General features: G+C 38.9%; 1 protein-coding gene across 1 annotated transcript; it reads left to right on the top strand.

Annotated features, from left to right (window-relative positions):
- The first annotated feature begins 398 nt into the window (after positions 1-398).
- On the top strand, positions 399-2,496 carry LOC139632340 (protein FAM181B). Its single transcript, XM_071497236.1, is given in 5 exon segments — positions 399-430; positions 432-502; positions 505-584; positions 586-1,737; positions 1,803-2,496. Coding segments are annotated over 4 exon segments (1,230 nt in total). The 3' UTR covers positions 1,633-1,737; positions 1,803-2,496.
- The last annotated feature ends 13,638 nt before the right edge of the window (positions 2,497-16,134 follow it).

Here is a 16,134-nt window from a genome sequence, read left to right as displayed (position 1 = left end):
GTAGACATGATGATTGAATAGTGTTTATTTCATTTTATTTATTTTTTTTTTAAAGCAAGCAGGAATCACATGAATAATGGTGCTGATTAGTTAAGGATTTTTGTGGGATTTTAATGCTTAAATTTTATTGGTTTAAATATATATTTTTGAACATTATCATGTATAATAAAACAAGATATTGTGTTTTAAGTTTAATAGAGAGATTTTTGTATAAGCAGCAGAAATACACTGTCCAAGATTTTAACAGCTTTTCGGCTCACTGTTACAGTAATGTCCTCCAGTTTCATGAGAGTGTTTTTGGTTCAGAGCACACACAAACAGTTAAACTAGAGGGGGAGAGTTCTGACAGAGGTTATTGTCTTCAGCTCAGCAGGGAATTTCAGACAAATCCCTCTTAGATGCAGGTGGTCGGGCACAAGCAAAGAGTTAAGTCCTGCGGTCCCTTTGCCCCTCCTCTTTGATGTTCTGACATCATTAGTCCAGCCCCCTGTAAGATCTCCTTGCTTTGCTCAGAGCCCGTCACTTCTACTCTGGAATGTTTACAGGAACTTCAGGAGCAACATCAGGACCAAGCGTTTGTCAGAGGAAAAAAAGACATGCTCTGAAGAAACTTTTGGTTCAGGGATCACAGCAGATGCCACAGGTGTAGCCGCTGGGCTCAACAGAGTAATGGCTGTTCAGACTGCAATCATGAACCCTCAGTTCATGAATTTCTGCTTCCCTGGTTCTGTGATGGAGTATGATGTGGAGAAAAGTATGGATGGAAGTCTCCTGGGTGAGGCAGAAAATGACGAGGACTACAAAGAGACCACTCGGGACTTGCTGAGCTTCATAGACTCAGCCTCAAGCAATATCAAGCTGGCTCTGGACAAGCCAGTGAAATCCAAAAGGAAAGTCAACCACCGGAAGTATCTACAGAAGCAGATCAAAAGGTGCACTGGCATTATGACGCCAGGAAATGTAGCAGAGGCCCCAGTAAAAAGACAAGGGTCCCCCCTGGCTCAGCCCAGCCCTTTGCAGAGCAAAACCCTACCTAAGCGTGATGGGGTCCAGGCCAACTTACAGAGCAAGAGCTTGGCAGCCCTCTTCAGCCCTGTGAAGGATATAAGGGGTGAAAAAGCCAAGAAGCCACCCCTGAGGCATCGCAATCTGCCCCCCTCCTTCTTTACTGAGCCTGCCAACTGCTCCAAAGTCAGCTCCACATCTGGGATGACGCTGAAGGACTTGGAACGAGGAAATCCTGAGGCTGCAGAGTTCTTCGAGCTCTTGGGGCCTGATTACAGCAACATGGTCAGTGACCAGGACCTTTATCAAAGCATGCCTCTCCGGGTGCAACCAGATATGGGAGGCCCAGATCCTGCTTCCTACGACGCTCACCATTTAGTTGGTGGTCTCCTGTACTCGGAGCCCTGGACTAACTGCTCTGGACCCGCTAAGAAACAAGGGGAGAGCCTGCGAACAGGCCCAGCCCAGCCTCCTGTCTACTGTCACTCTGAGGCTGCTACCGGGCCCATAGAGGACAACACACTGTGCACTTTGGCCTTCCCGAACTTCTTCACAGACTGCTCCATACCTCAGGTCACTTATGATTTAAGTGGTGGTTATAACAGAGCTAATTATTCATCTCTATGAGAGACTGACAATTCTGTTGCTAGAAGTGCCGGTAAAAAGCAGATAAAACTGCCGTGCCAAGTTTAACAGTAGTGCATGAGAGTTTGATATGACTGTATCTTATTTGTATCTCTGTTATGGAAATAATATTGCAACTGGATCTAAACATTTTTATCATCCTTGCTCAATAGAACTGAGTGTCATTGGGTTACCCTGCCCCAAGAAAAACAGTTTTTCATTGATTTTCATTCAATGTCAAAAGCTCTTTAAAAAGTACTTGATGCCATGAATTTTTCAGTATGCCAGTTTCCGTTCTCTGCACTGCTCTGTTTAATGTTAAAATGTTTCACATGTGGTCATGGTTTTCTTTATCTCAGGCAATTTCAAATGAAAATACATCTGATGTTGGGGGATGTTTCACTTTTGTCACCAGAGTATGTGACTCTGCTCATCAGAATGAAGCTTATTCATTTGGAAATTTAATGAGACTTTTCATTACATTTTCACATCTTACAAAAGGGAAGCATGCAAGCTACAGAAATAGTTGTTTTTTTAGTCCACCAAACATCAGTTATTGCTAAAAAGAATTGTATTATAGAACTATTTGTCACATTTGACAAAACATGCTGCCACAATCTCTCAGCGAGGCACTTTTTCAGTCCTATTAGTAATGATTCTCTGCAGAGACACAGAGAGGGAAAGCCGTTTTGTTGAAATGATGATTACAACAATGTGCGATGCCATATTTGTTTTATAGCATTTACAGCTCAGAAATGATTTTCAGCCGGCAGATTTACCACTTGTATCCATTTTCTGGGAAAAGCCCTTAATGTATCTAGCTATTGTGAGAAGACAAAATAAAGCTGGTCTTTATTACTGTGACCACAGAGTCTGTTTTTGTGTTTGTTGTGGATGTTGAAGTATGATAATCAGAATACAGACAGGTCCAAAGTAAAAACTCTGCATGGAAGAAGGTGTATGTCTCTAAAATACATTTATGCAACTTAAGTGAAATCACATAAAACTCTGGCAGTATGTAAATTAATAAAAATTGGGACTCCTGTATATTAGAATACAAACCGATGCAACTGTCCTGTAATAAGATGTGATAGAGTTGAGGCGGTGCACAAACAATAAAGTAGTGCTCTCAACAAAAACAGTAGTTTTGCCGCAGGGCTGACATATTACACTGTATTACATTACACAAGTGTTTCTTATTGTTCTAGTCACAGACAGTATCTAAATTATTTTATGTAAAATGATGTAAAATTCACATTTTCTCATATAGGTTGGTTGAAAAGACTATATACTGTAAATGTAATGCTGGCTGCATACTATACCAAGATTTCCAGTTTTAATTTCTCACAAAAACAAAAAAATAACGTAACAATACTGAATTAACTATTCAGCATTCAGCATTCAAAATACACGTGCAAACACCAAGGGGGAGGCCATTTTGAGCAAGCTAAGGAGTAAAAACTAACAAACATTTTGTCCTTTAAGCCCTTTGAACGAGAAGATTTCAATTTATTCATTCTGCATTTCTCCTGAGACCAAGAGCAGTTTCGTAAACACTTTGTGCTATAAACACCTCAAAATGTTAGGAGGATTTAAAAAATGAAAGTTCATGTAAATGTTAAGCCTTTTAACATCATTAAACTGAATGAACGGATTAAGTTTTCAACAGACACATTCTTTTTTTCACTGACGATCAAAGATGGAGAAAGTGTGACATCAATCTCAAATACTTTTACTACCACACCATTGTACTGGTCTATTTGGTGGCTAAATGTAAATGTATGGGCATTGTGCCAATAATTGTTGAGGATTAATTTAATTACCGCAGTGTTTAAGTTAAGCTGACTGGGCATTTAAACTTGCCCCCCCCTTATAACCTTCCCACAGGAGATCATTCCCTGGAGATTTGAAGACATGGTATTACTAACAGTGTACATAATTATCTCCCTCTGCTGGTTGCTGGGTTTATTCATTTACCTTCTAACATGAAGGCAAACCTCATCATCCCGGCTCAAGTCTCAATCAAGTCTACATGGTAGATAAGTCTACAACTGATTGTATGAGACTGTGGCTTAAATGTCGGTGCTGTGGGCCAGTTACAGTAAACCTGCATTTTAGGGTCTTGAAACCAGAGTAAATTATGTGTGAAAGCAATGAGAACATACTGGTTGCTGTCACAAAAGAGGCAAATGTCTAACAAGCGACAGAGAGACTTTTCCTGTGATATCCAGCTGTTTCAGTGTTAGGTAGAAACTCCAGAAGAGGAATTTCAAACGTGAATCTCATATGATCCATTTTAAAAATTTCTTAAGAAAGACAACAATTTCAGCCTTTTAGTTGACTGACCGTGCATGTGTCTCAGCACTGTACTCCATCACATTACAGTAAAGCATGTGAACACATTCATACTGAGATCTGTCCAGCAGTATGCAGTTGTTCTTGTAGACAGTTGTACTTGGCAGCTCGGAATGCAGTTTACTGGGGTTGACGTGCCTCGGCTTGGTGAAGAAGGCTGGAGCATTTCTCATTGTGTTTGCACAGTTTATTGATCCATAGCTTATACCCTTCCTCAATTTTCAGTCAAGAAAAAATACAAAATGGCAGAGGACCACAAATACAGCACGCCTGTCAGTGCAGTATCCACAGGTCCACAAACAGTTGCTCAACAAACACACTAGATGGCAGTAATGTTCCACTGCAAACCCAATGTCCACCACTCCCATCCAAACAGAAAGGCACAGTCACCTGATGTATAAGATAATGTATGAAACCGTATCCTGGAAGAGAACTGATGGTTGTAAACTACAATTTTCAATCTAATAGTCTTTTTCAGCATTGGTTTAAATAGATTCCAACTTAGGACTGTTATGCTTGCTCCTTATATGATGGTGTACATGTTCATTGTAAAATGTGCTCTACTTCGAAGCTGATATTGTCTGCCAGGATTTTTTTTCTTTGCTACTACAAGCTGCCTTTGTTTGTAGGTTGGTCAACACTACCCTATGTCATTTGCAGGAGAAAACAATATCTGGCAACCTGCAGTACAGCAAACTATAGACACAGAGAGCATATGGATTTTCTGTCCCCGAGTTGATGCCAGCTGATACATTCAGATTAGGCCCTACTGATGGAGCCACAACTGTATCCTGCTTTGATTTATGGCACAAGGGAGTTGCAATGTTTGTCAAAGCGATTAAAAAGATCTGTGTTGGCACAGACTGGAATAACAAGAGCCAGATATATAGGTAAACTGGACATTTAGGGGTCTAGTGCTATTTGTTCAAGTACATAAAATTAATTAGAAAAATACCTAAATACTGCAAAAATTGACATATTTCAAATAGTAAAACACTGCCATACTGTAAAAAAAAAAAAAAAAAAGAAATTCCCCCAATTCTTTCCCAGTAATTTTTACACCTTTCCCCTATTTGAAATGACAGGTAAATCATATTGAAATTACAAAGATAAATAATTATTTTAAATGTATCAAAATTCTGTAGAAATTGAATACATTAAATCTCTGATTTTAAACTTTTTTTGGTAACAACTTTACCAAAATTGACTGTAAAGAGTATTTAACTTTCACTTTGTTACATTTGTTTTAATGATAAAATACTGTGTAAAACCAGAGAGCTAAATTACAGCTCTAAGTTACAACTAAGTTACAACTATATGGACTAACAACAAAGTTTTTTTGTTTTTTTTTTCTCAATAATGCATCTTTTTCAGTCAAACTTTGCTTCTGTGTATCTTTGTGGTCCCTCCATCTGGCTTTATCGTGAGCTTTGTGTTTTCAAAAAGTAAGGTGAACATGTTGATGTTGTATGAGACTTCCTTCAACAGTAAACTCCAATCTATCCATGACACAAAACTTTACCCACAAATGTCACACAGTCAGACCAGTGTTCACTGTTAAAATGACATATATTCACTTGACATAATTGTTTTATGTTAAGTCAACATTTTTGAGTAGATTTTACTTATATTAAGCCAATACAGCCTAATTGGTTCAGTGCCAATTGATAACATACATTGGCACTCAATACATATTTTGAGGGTTGAATGAACTGAAAAGTTGTAAAAATATATGGATTTACTAAACACAAAAATGTTTCTCTGTCTAAACAACATATACTTTGGTAAAAACTTTAGCAAAGATAAATTTGTTTGTGTAACTTAAAATCTTGCCCAAGTAGTAGCTAGTGGTTGCAGCTCCGGCTCAGCTCGGCTTTCTGTGCATGCTTTTGTAAGTGTGTTACGACAAACTGGACCCGTCAAAATTATAATAAAACCCATGGCTTTCCTGCTACTGTTTGGACTGTTTACACTCTGGTTGTGGCAGCTTGTGTTCAGCCATGCTGCCATTGTTTACACCAGGGATCAGGGCGAGTTGGCGGAACTAACCCAACATTAGAGGGATTACCGGGAGTGTAACAGAGACATGGCTAACCAGGCTAACACCAGACTCCCCCGTTTTACTGTATGGTTTCCAGATCATATGGGCAGACAGGACAAAGGGTGGTAAGATGTAAAGAGGGGGGCTCCAGGTGCTTGTTAGTGATAGCTGATGCAACCCAGGACACTCTACAATTAAAGAAAGTATCTGCATTAAGGACACTGAGCTGCTAGGAATTTGTCACATTGAATTGTGATCCCCCACCACCGCTGACACCTAGTGACATCATCCACTCCGCTATACTATCTGTAAACACAGCACCCACAGGTTATCCTCCTCATCTCTGGACACTTAAATCATACCTCCCTGTATTCCACTTTACTTGCATTTACTCAATATGTCACATTCAAAACCAGAGATAGAGAGAGAGACTGGATTTGTTTTACACTAATGTCAAGGGGGCATACAACTCATCCCCTTTCCCTCCACTGGGCAAATCTGACCACAGCCTGATGCATCTCTGTGAACCTCATAGTGAGGACATTAACACTATCACACACTGTTTCACAAACTACATCAACTTCTGTTTAGAGGACATTGTACCCATCAAAGACAATGCAGTCATTTTCTAACAGTAAGCCCTGGTTACTCCAGATCTGAAGGCCTTTAGGTCAGGGAGCTGCAGAGGAGCTGCAGAGGGTACAGAGTGAGCTGTAGGATCGGGGAGACTAAAACCTGCAACAGGAAGAAGATTGTATTACTTGACATATGTGTAATACCACACTTCATGAAAACAATGTGCAATATTACACCTCATGTAAACACGCTAATAATAATGAAATATTTTCTTCCGATGTAAATATTCATTTTTTTCACCTGAGCTTGATACCTACCCTTGTCTATATCCTGCTGCTGCTGTAATAATGCAAATTTCCTCCCATGGAACTAATGAAGCTTATTTTATCTTATCTTATCTTATATTGTAACCTAAATTTGTTTTATAATGGTTACACCAATACAAATTAAATATAAACTTTCACTTTCACAACAAGAATAGAAAAAATATGTAATAACAGCTCTGTCACAATATTTTAAAAGATTTCTGTTAACCGACACATACTGATGGGAAAATTATAAGTAATAATAATAATAATAATAATAATAGCAATAATAATGAGTTGGCTATAAGACTTAAAAGATATTAGTTAATTGTACACAAAATCATCTTGTCATATCACTGTGTTTGTGTTGAAAAACCATTTATATCTATTTACAACCAGCAGTTTAGGTATTTGATTAAATCTTGAAACCTATGCACCTTTGACACAAGTTTCTAATTTTTTAAGGTTACGTAACCACTGTTCTTATAGTAGCATGTGTACACACATTAGTTAACTATAACCGACCACACAAACAACTGTGACTTTATGAACAGTTTATAAAGGCATTATGTCACAACTCATTTATTTATTAAAACAGGTCACAGTAATACTGACATTGAATATTATGTCCATATTGTTTATATCTTTTATCAGTCAAATGACTCGATGACTATATGACAGACTGCGAGCAAATAATTAAACCATTTTTGTAAATAATTGAATTGCAACATGGTTTTGCCAGATCCCAATAATAGTAATGAATGAGATATACATTAAGGCTTGAGATAAGTTTCAAGTTATCTTATAAGTATTATTTTGTAATTAATTGTAAGTAGGCTATTAGCAATAGAAGAGGAAGTAGTATTAATGAATGTTGATGCACTATAATTGGTGATACGCTATATAATAAATCAAGAATAAAATGCTGATACATTTATTGGAAAAATAATTAAATGCTCCAAACAACTAAAAACAGTAAAACACTGCCACATTCTCTTATGTTGGAAAAATGCGCAGCTGCATAATCTGCGTCTGTGACAACATGTGGCCGCTGTGCCATTGATGATGAATGATGAATTCCATAAACACAAGTGATTGTGTGATCAGGTGCTGTCATCCATTCTTTCATCCTGTGTAAACATATGATGAGTTGTTGCTTTTCTTGATGGCTTTTGTTCTATGCTTACTGACACACTGTGTTCAAGCCACCTTTGTGTTGGCCAATTTGTGTTGGCTGGCAAACGTTATTTCAGATTTTTGATAGTTGCTGTAGTGGTTTGAGTAGAATTAAAGAATTGCATAATGTAAGAGTACAGTTAACATACATTTAGAGAAAGATTTATTTTGACAGTTCATTAAGGTATTTTAATTAAAAAAATAAACAAAATTTGACATATTTCTCCTCTGTTGCAAGGTAAAATTACATTTTTTGTGTGTTTTATCTCTTATTTGTGCTAGTTTTTGACCATGAACACAGGGTGAAGGACTGGTGTATTAAAATAATTAAATGGTGCCTATCAGTTATCTAAAATAAGAAAATAATTGATCACTTTATTCAACACACCTTAAATATCAATATTACAACTTTGATAATTTGATTTGTTTGCATAACACATGCTTTAGTAATGATTGGATCTTCCATTATGAAAAATGTAGCCCATATGAATTTCAACCAAATTATGCAAACTGAGATTATTCTATTTCCTAATTTGGGGGGAAAAAAGTGGTGCAGCGTCGTACTGATGTGCTCCAGCAGCACTACATGTATGGAGACAATATATAGCAGATTTTCTCTGGCATAGTATGTGATGTCCTATAATGAAAAAATGTGTACAGATGATATAAGGTGTAATATATGACCAATCTAAATACAAAAAAAAAAAAAAAAAAAAAAAAATACAACCAGTACTGAAATGAACTCAAGTACAGCTGTACATTTTACAGCCATTTCCCTCACTGTGCTATGCTGGGCATTGAGTATCCATCCACACTGGCCCTCTCACTGACCTTTCATAGCTAGTCATCATATCTTGTTAACACCATCAGGATGGAGACACAGTGCCAGATGATATTCTTAAACCTTTATAGCCTATTTCAGTGATGCAACTTTTGTCTCTGAGCTCAACTCAAAGAATAATTTTTGCATGTTTGTTTTATGGAGGGCAAATATTGTGATAGGAAGAATTCACATGTAAGCTACTGAAGCAAGACATTACCATTATCTTAAGCTAACTACTTTGTAGGAAAAATTATACAGTCTCATGCTTGAGTTAACAACATTAGCTGTGAATTGCTCATTGTATCAATTGAGTTTATAGTTTATCTTCTTGAAAAGATTACATTAATCTTTGAAAGCTGACTTTTATTTTTGCAAAATTTCCAACATACATTCTAAAACTATATATTTTTCAGAACCCAATTTGCCTAAATAATATCCATCCTTTGCAGCCCATCCAGCAATCGATGTATTCCTATGTCCTTCCAAAGATTTCATATGGAAGTCTTCACATAGATCCTTTGTCAACACCAAACTCAACTTTAAATCCTTAACTTCAGAAATGTTGTTTAATCACAAAGAGTGTTGTGCTTTCCACCTTTTCAAGAACTGCAAACAAGGTCAGAGCAGAGAGATATACGGTATGACTTTGCAGCACACCCTGTATTTCTCACGTCTTGTATTGCACGGCCTCAACCAGTGACAGCAGTTATCATCAGTAAACATTAGTTTTAAATTAATAATGTATCCCAGCTTGATCCTTTTCCTGTCTATGGAGGTAGGATTACAAAATCAAGACAATTTGCTTACAGCAGAGTATGTTTTTTTTTTTCCATATGCATTTCATGTCTCACCGCTTTCTATTCAAGTTTGCATTCATTTTCAGCAGCTATGATGCACTGTTTTCCTCCTCGGGGTGTTGTGGGTATGCTTGCTTACATCTGTGTGCTTTTGTCAGTGTGATAACAGTTGCAAGCTGTGCAGCTGACAAAAGTCTTGGCTAGATGATAGTCAATACTGCCTCATATTTTTCAGCTCCAGCACATGCTGCCCATATTGATAGTCACAACTCTCTAATGCAAACATTAATGAATATCAGAGTAAAAGTCATTCCTCATTCAGGTGACAGATTTCAATAAGGGCACTTGCTCCTGTTATGACCTAAAGAAAGATAACTCCTTTTCTTCTTACTTCAGCATGGTTGAATGGACTAACCTGAGCTACTAGAACGGTGTAGGAAAGCCAAATGAAAATGTCATTATAGTAAATTTAATGTGATACCTTAAATCTGTAGGGTGGGCCTGATGACAGATTCCAACGTGGAGGAAGAGTATTTTTTTTTCTCACCTTAGTGCTTGGAATTATACTAAACACAGACTATTGCACTATTAATTGAATTGAAAGTGATTCATTAACATTATTTCTGACTAGTTTGTGTAGGCCACAGTGCTCAGGGAAGTGAAAATGGGAAAATAAAAATATTGTTTTTCATCCATCTTTTGCTGCTTATCCAAGTCAGGGTTATGCTTGGGGGAGCTGAGTACTCAAGGCATGTTTTATCCAAGAAGCTTCCTCTGGTTCCTCTCCTCAGAGTTGGTCATGCTCCGTCAGAGCCATGGCTAGAAATGTTGTGCCTCCTGACAACAGCTAAACAGAAGCTTTAACACACTGAATATCTATTAACCCTGAAATGTTCCAGGGCCCCTGTCCAGCTCTGGGCTCCCTGAATTATTCAGGGTTTCCCACAACAAATAGTGTCTCCATGCTCTGTAAACCTCCAAAGAGAAGTGACTTTGGCTTCCTACTGAGGTCAACTCTTATTGATGACCCCCCACATCCTGTCAATTTCTGCCATTTGTCACTGTCATTCAGTCACTATCCAAAGCATGTTACCACACGTGAAGGTCAGAAAGAAGATCAGCTGGTAAGTCCAGTGCTTTTCTTCATTATTTTGCCAATACAGTCCCCATATTACTGTAGCTAATGTAGCTATATGCGGTCTCACCTGGGTGGGCCAGGGTACCTTTATTTTGGACAGAACCACAAGGATTTGGCGGTAATGATCATCATTTTGACTACTTTCTGCTGCAAAACTTTTGAGTTCACAATAACAGTGACAGTTGACATTAAAAGTATGACATCAAGTGCAAAACAGCTGCACATCATTATTTTATCACAAAACTAAGCACATGCTTCCCTGCAAGTGCATTGCTTTTCCAAAAATATTGAAATATTGCATATTACAAACAGGACATAAACCTATTAAAAATTGGAACAATACATATATATATATATATATATATATATATAAGGGATAGAAATGTATTATTAAGATGATTGTCTTTAATATTAATTTAATATATATTTCAGACAAACATATAGGACCATACAAATTAAATGTATATTATTAACATTTATGGTTTCAATGTATAATATCAAATAAATATTCATCACAGATATTTTTGATATATCCTGCTATGGGTATTTCATATATTTGAAATGAACTTATATCTTCATATACACAGAGGGCGTGTATATATATGTGATAATAATATATTCTCTGATGGCAACATTGCCCCGATATAGGGACATATATGTCATGTATTACATTTCCATATATGCATGTTTCATAAGCATGGCAGACTGCTGAAATTAGCCTTTTTTCAGTGCAAGATTCTTATAAATTAAAGAAGATGTACACCTCAGCCCATTTTAGACTTTTTGTAGTGCTTCCTGTTTTATTTTGAAATCTCGTACCTTTTTTTTAGAGATTAGTTTCACCTGTGTCTCACTGTCTCTGCCCAGTGCCTCCAAGCCTCTGCTACCCATAAACCCAGAGCCTCCTCTACCCAGCACAACGCTGACGTCCAGCCAAACCTCAAACTGGACCCTGTGTTGGCAATTCCAGCTGACATTCTGTCTGTTTCTGCATTGGGGGTCCCAGCCAACAGCTCATCTGTTCCTGAGCCTGTCTTGGTTGGTTGTCCCAGCCAACGCTTCATCTGTCCTGCGTCAAGGGTTCTGGCTGACATCTAATTATCTCCAAAGGCTGTTCCTGATTAGGCCGACAAAGTTGGCTTCTGATCCAGTCCGGCCAACAACAGCTCCAGTTTCCCAGTCGGCGGCCCAGCTGATACCAGCTCCTGATCTGCAGAGAGTGGTATGACCGGCACAAACTCCTGATCTCCAGATGGTGGTCTAGCCAACACCAGTTCTAGATCTCCAGACTAGATCTCAAGTCTGCAGCCCAGCAGACACCAGCTCTAGATCTCCTGTCTGTGGGCTGGCCACCACCTGCTCCTGGTTACCAGTCTGTCATCCCTGCAGACGCCCAGCCTGACCTGCAGCGGAATCTTTGGGAGCCAGCTGCCTTTCCTGACCTCCGGTCTCATCAGCCTTCTGCCTGAACTCCAGAGGGGACTCACCTTCCCCTGCGCCCTCCTGCTCTGCCTTCTGAGGGAACCTCGCTGTCGACCTCCTGTTTGTCCCCTGGAGGAGTCGTGCCTTTGCCAACACCCTCTGGAGGAACTCGGCTTGTCTGTCTGGCCTCAGGGCCACCCCCCCACCTCCTCCCTCAAGCGGCTCCTCCAGTTTGTTTATTTTATTTGGTCTCTGTGTTCCCCACACTCCTTGTCAGTTTGCCTGTTTTCGTTCCCAGTTGTGTTCCTTGATTGAAGTATCCTGTTTATGTTCCTGCTCACGTTCTTGAGTTTTTTCCACCTGAGTTTGGATCACCTGAGTTTGGATTTCCTTAGTTCTGCTCCTTTTTTGCCTGCCTTCTTGAACTTCAATTTTTCCACTCGTCTGCCTGTAACTAGCTTTTGTTCTTTGATTAAAGTACTTCACTACATCTGCCTGCCTCTGAGTCTGCATTTTGGTCCACCCTGCCTGTGCTTGTGTTGCTACCAGCAACTGTGACAAGTTGTAATTTGATGCATTAGAAACATTCATTTGTTTTCATCCTTACAATTCCTTAGAATTACTTGACATGCAGAAAGCAAGACAGCAGGTATCAGCAACTTGCACGATAGTTTCAAACATATTAGCAATTAGCAATGTCTCTTTTAATACAATGCAGTCCAAAGCCATTATGCACTGCCTGATACCTCGTCCGACTGCTCCCAGATAAAACAAATCACAACTGGTTATTTATTTATGTGTCTGTTTTGTTTCTCTGCTGTGCTCCAGCACTGTGTGGCAGTAGCTGGTGTTAACTGCATAAAAATGCATTTGATTTGCAGTTGGTGTCCAGCAGCTGAGTGAGCCAAGTTCCCTGCAGATACTTCCAACAACAACATGAGTTGTGGAACAGACTATACTGACATTGTTTACGTGACATCCCCTGCATGCCCTGATACACATCTTGTACCACACAATAAAGAAAAAAAAAACACATTTACATAATGTCTAAAATGTTTGAAACATTTTCTTCCTCCTGGTGCCTTTTGAAATGCAGCCCAGTACACATAAGTGTTCTTGCAGATATTGACAAAACAATGTCTAGAGAGCAGGCAGGATGATACATATCTGATCAAATCATGATTACAATCTTAAAGTTCTCAAATAATAGTAGCTAATTGACATTGTGCTCTTCTTCAGTACCCTTGTTACTAATCTTCTGAGCCTCTGCACCATGAAAAAACAATGGCAATGGCTAAATTAACAAAATTAGTAGTGACACTTATTCAGTAAACACACCCCAGAGCCATTTTCAGTTCGTAGTCTGAAATGCAGTCCATTCTATGGTTGTGTCCTGTCCAGTGCCTTAGATGAAAACACCACACACACACAAAAACTGCATTTTATTTCCATTATATCACTTACTGGCTTTAGGTTGCAACAGACATGGGAAACAAGATTGTTGCATAACACCTCTGCTGAGGGCTGGATATGTATAGCCTGTCTGTGGTAATTTAATGCAGCCAAGTCTGCCACTGTGCACGGTATGATAACACTTCTTTTTGTGAATTCTGTCTTCATGCAAAGTGGGAATGCGAGTAACATTCTCGCCTCAAAATAGATGTTACTTTGTGAAAATCATCAAAATTGGCTGTCAACAAGGCCCACAGTGTTGTTCAGTTATGGGGTTTTAGTATGCCTTACTGCTGTGCAGTAATTATCTCTCTATTGAATGTCTTGACTTGTGACTCACAGCATTGTGTAAAAGAAAATTTCTTTCTGGCTACTGTCAGGTGCAAATGTTCAAGGATGTTAGGATGGAAGTACATTGTGAAGCCTCTTTCTTTGTATCTTACGGAGGGCAGGAGCTGATCTAAAGATATAAATGAGGTGCCTATCATCTAAAAGGGAAGAAGTTGTATAATACCACCTCCACATCCCTTGAGAAGCATAATAATCTGTAAAAGCAGAGAAAATCCCATTACCTGTCACAGATTTCTTCTCTCATAATTGCTGGAGCCTCCCCTTTGGGAGGGATGGGGGGGTGAAGGACGCCAGACACGCTGATATCAGACTATCTTCAGAAAAAATCTAGAGGACATCTATTTTCGTTTTGTCACTACCATAGCAAGGTTGGCCCTTCTCAATCCTTAAAAAAGGGTTTTGACGAAAAAAAAAAAAAGATCCAACTTGTTGACAGATGTAAGTATAATTTGGTAAAAAAGTTAGGCAGTGGGCCAATATTTTTGTTCATATTTGCCAATTTTAAAAGGATGTCTTAATATCCAAAGACATGGCATTTTTACCTGGTTAGACATACTATATTTATCTACCTCTACTGTTTCATCAGTATGGGATTTTTTTTTCCTAGGTTAAAGGGCTATTTGTAATTTCTGCTGTTGCTACATAGCCAACTTTGCCAACTGGTGTTTACTTTCCTGTCTAGAAGGAAAAATTAAATGGCAAAAATCAAATCTGTCATTTTTAAGATGGAAATTGTTATGGCTCAGGAAACACTGGACTCGAATGAACAACTAAGTGACACTGTATTAAAGTTTGAACAGTTAACCTTTATTCAAAAGGCAATGCAGGCAAAGCAGGTAAGAGGGAATGGCCAGGGGCAAAGTCAGCAGGTAGACAGATGTCAGCAACAGGCAGGCAAAAATGCCAGGAAGTCAAGGCAAAAGGCAGAGTCTAAAAAAATGACAGACAGGGAAAAACCGGGCAGATGCAGACCAGTAACAAAGACTGGAAAGCTACAGCTATTTGCAATGGTACTCCAACCATCCATCTATTGATTTATTCATTCACTGATTCATCCATCTATCCACTCTCTCTTATCAGGCTCCAGTTCATGTTGGGAGCAGGCTCAGCAAATCAAACCTCTTCTGAGCGACTCCTGGCTGTTCCCAGGTTCGTTGAGACAATTTGTTCGTAACTGTAATTGGGAAAGATATTTGACCAGTCAGCCAACACATCTGAGGTATCTGCAGAGAGGCCTCAAGAAATGCCTGAACCACCTCAACTGGCTCAGAGTGAAGGAGCAGGGGTGCTACTCCAAGGCACTTGGCTCTTTGTCTCTACAATCTTATTCTTGTCTTCCTCACCTACAAGTGACCTTTTGGTGAGGGTTGGAGATTACAGCACCTTAACCCAATATTCCCAAAGCACCATAATGTAAGACATCCAAGAGACACAGCCATGCTCCAAGTCTACAAAGTAAATGTAGGCCAGATGGGCCAACTCCCAGTGCTGGACCACACTATAATGAAACCAAAAGAGCACATTGCAGAATTTAACATTAACCACACTCAGCCATAAAAGGTGAAGTTAATGACCCTGGTTCACAAACACTTTCCCCTCAGGAGCAGCACAAACCTGAATCCTCTGTTAGTTCTGAAAGCTTCGATCACATGGTACCCGACAGTTGTTGGTTCTGCTCCCCATGCTCCATTTGTTCACCTTTACATCTGAGTCGACCCAATTACAGAGAATCAAAACATCTGGGGTCTTGTCCACTAAATGGCTCTGAGTTTTCCCTTTCTCTTCCTGACAAAACGATAAACGAGATCCGGTTGCAATTCACTGAAATTAAAATTAAATACTTGTATTAATCTGTAAGTTATGTAAGAATCATTGACGCTGTGTAAGCCTCACAAAATGTTTCAAAAGTACAATATATCAAACTTTTGTTTTGTCTCATTCGAAAATTTACAGATTTGTGCAAACTTGAAAAAGAGCAATGAAAGATAAAAGGAGGAATGGTGTCAAATAATTCATAGGATTCTGACTAGTCAAGATATCGACTCTCAGGCATGAAAATCTAAATATGG

This window comes from Trachinotus anak, unplaced genomic scaffold (assembly GCF_046630095.1).
Source record: "Trachinotus anak isolate AG129_WGS33_773 ecotype Australia unplaced genomic scaffold, CSIRO_AGI_Tana_v1 ptg000014l, whole genome shotgun sequence".
In the NCBI taxonomy this organism is placed as follows: domain Eukaryota; kingdom Metazoa; phylum Chordata; class Actinopteri; order Carangiformes; family Carangidae; genus Trachinotus; species Trachinotus anak.
This window is presented reverse-complemented; position numbering and strand designations above follow the sequence as displayed.